Source organism: Saprolegnia diclina (genome assembly GCF_000281045.1).
Source record: "Saprolegnia diclina VS20 unplaced genomic scaffold supercont1.22, whole genome shotgun sequence".
In the NCBI taxonomy this organism is placed as follows: domain Eukaryota; phylum Oomycota; class Saprolegniomycetes; order Saprolegniales; family Saprolegniaceae; genus Saprolegnia; species Saprolegnia diclina.
Genome location: NW_008246089.1, coordinates 642,847 through 645,279, shown reverse-complemented (window position 1 = coordinate 645,279; position 2,433 = coordinate 642,847). Strand labels below are relative to the sequence as shown.

The window sequence follows — 2,433 nt, the reverse complement described above, 5'->3', positions numbered from 1 at the left end:
AACATTGTGCCGTTTGTGGGTGCGTGCACAGACCTCTCGCAGCCGCTGAGTCTCGTGACCGAGTACTTGCCGTTCGGAAGTCTCGAAGACCAGCGCTCCCAGTTGAGTGCGGCGCAGAAGCAGCAGATTATCAAAGGTGCGGCGTCCGGCTTTCTCAACATGCACGAAGGTCGGTTCATCCATCGCGACATTGCAGCCCGGTACGATCTCTCTTTTCTTGTCTCTCTCAGATGATCTGGTATCTGAGAATCTCACATCTGAACTAGCAACTGCCTCGTGGACGCCAGTCTTAACGCCAAAGTGTGCGACTTTGGCATGTGTCGGCGCGTCGGCGCGGTGGGCGGCAGCTACTTTGCGCACGGGACGGGGCCGCTCAAGTACATGGCGCCCGAGTCGCTGACGCCGCCACACGCTTTTTCGTACCAGTCGGACGTCTACTCGTTCGGCGTCTTGATCTGGGAGACGTACCACGGCGTGAGTCCGTTTGTGGGTCTGAGCGGTGCCGAGGCAGCAGCGCGCGTCTTGTCGGGCGACCGATTGGCACTCTCAGAGGCGATTCCGCTGCATTTGCAAGAGCTCGTGACGCAGTGCTTTCGCGACGACCCGTCCAAGCGGCCGAGCATGGCGCAGGTGCTCCTGGCACTCGACTAAGTTCCGTGTACTAGTATGTTGATTTATGATGCTGTTGGGGTTGAATTTTTTGCGATATGAAAACGTCACTATTCGGGTTACATGTATTGCACCAGTCTTCATGAGCATCGAGGCGCACTTGGGCTGTGCGATGGCCCACTCTATGCAGCGCAGAGTTGTAGGTGAAGGTAGCGGTCCTGCCTGCAATCGAGGTACATTGGCTCGACTTGTGGCATTTCTTTTGGGCCGCATGAGATGCCGGTTTGCACATGGACCAGCACATCGAGGAAACGATTTTTGTGCTCTCTCCTCTCGTGCGCCACGTCATGAATATCATTAGATACAAGTATCGAATTGCAGAGGTATATAGAGGGTTTTTAAAGCCTAATTGGATATTGACGTATCGATGTTGGCAGGTAATCGGATGAAGAGAGTCTGCGCCTGGTCTCGTTACGAAGTTGGTATTTCAGCCAATCAGAGATGGCGGATTGGCGAGACGGTGTGCTGAATTGTAATGTGGCGCAACAGCGACGGCCGGTGGCGACTCGGCGGCCACAAGTCGCGTCGCCGGCTCGTGCTCTTCCTCGCTGCCACCTTCGCCTACCAGCTAGCGCTCTACTATGTCTTTCCAGCGCTCTGCGTCATCTGGTTCTGCGCGTACCCGTTCTGGCTCGCCACGAACATGCTTCGCTGCGGCCATGGCCGGTCGTGGGCGACCTACCGCGACCGCCTGAACCACTACACGAGCCGCACGATCGGCTTCTTGTGCCGCATTGATGTGCACCTGCTCAACGTGTACGAGCGCAAGTCGATCATCGAGACGGACCCGAAGCGGCCAGCAACAGCGAGCGTTTGCCTTGTGCTGAGCCTTATGGTGTACTTTTACGGCTGGAAGGCGTGGGCGGTCAAGTACATCTTGGAACTCATCTTCTTCCTCTGCACGCTCGGGTGGCACCAGATCTACACGCCGGCGACGACCACGACGACGCCTGATCGCACAACGACCGAAGGCTCATACGACGTCACAGTCGGGACCATGGCCGCGGCGCTGGGCATTTGGTTTGGAGCCTACGTCGTCAGCCTCTGGTTCGCCAACATTATCAACACGGTCACCAACGCGTGTACGGCGCCCGTCGTGCGTGATAAGCTCTCGGGCCACGACTTTATGCTGCCAGTGCAAGGTAGTGCCCTCCCGGTGCCCAAGCCTGACGAAGGCAGTGACGCACCGACCGTCCCTGCCCCTCCGATTACGTCGAAGCGCAGCGATTTGTTTTGCATTCCGGTTCCGCTTGAGCCCTTTGTCCAAGGCCATACTGGGCAGGCTCCGGGTGATTCTCAGGTCATGCCGTCACCGCCGGCTGTACCGTCGCCACCAACCATTCCGTCGCCGCCGACGCCGCCAGCTATAATACCACCCGTGGCGCGGCCGCCGAGCCAAAGAAGCGACGGCCGAAAGACTAATGTCGGTCGGCTCACCACTCTCGAGGTGTCACCGCCTCAACTGACGCCATACACTGCGCCAGCACAACGCGACGAAGACGCAGAAGAGCCATCAATTGTCGACGTGTACAAGCCAGTTGACGTCAAGCACGACGCTCACAGTCGGCAGCAAAATGCGAGCTACGATGCATTCGACGCCCAAGACTTTGTGACCACGGATCTGCCTGTCTCGCGGGATTTCCCAGACCCGACGGGCTGGATATCTCCCACAGCTTACAGCACGACCGGCTTCTTCCAGAACGTCGAGTACGGGTCGCTCTCGCCGCAAGCCTCGGGACCGTTCCTGCGCTCCCAAGTCGAGCG

General features: G+C 58.3%; 2 protein-coding genes across 2 annotated transcripts in view; both read left to right on the top strand.

The window, feature by feature from the left end:
* SDRG_07759 (TKL protein kinase) overlaps positions 1-727 on the top strand; it is a gene marked incomplete at its 5' end in the record, with an annotated part of 2,662 nt that extends 1,935 nt beyond the window's left edge. Inside the window, 2 exons of the mRNA XM_008613613.1 lie at positions 32-200; positions 267-727. Coding sequence (XP_008611835.1) covers positions 32-200; positions 267-651 — 554 coding nt within the window. The 3' untranslated portion in view covers positions 652-727. The remainder of the gene's footprint in view (positions 1-31; positions 201-266) is intronic.
* Positions 728-1,144: 417 nt separating this feature from the next.
* SDRG_07758 (hypothetical protein) lies at positions 1,145-2,282 on the top strand (the record flags this gene model as incomplete). The annotated part of the gene is made up of 2 exons (XM_008613612.1): positions 1,145-2,196; positions 2,240-2,282. 2 exons carry the CDS (start codon positions 1,145-1,147, stop codon positions 2,280-2,282), a joined length of 1,095 nt encoding a protein of 364 aa, XP_008611834.1.
* Positions 2,283-2,433: the final 151 nt, after the last annotated feature.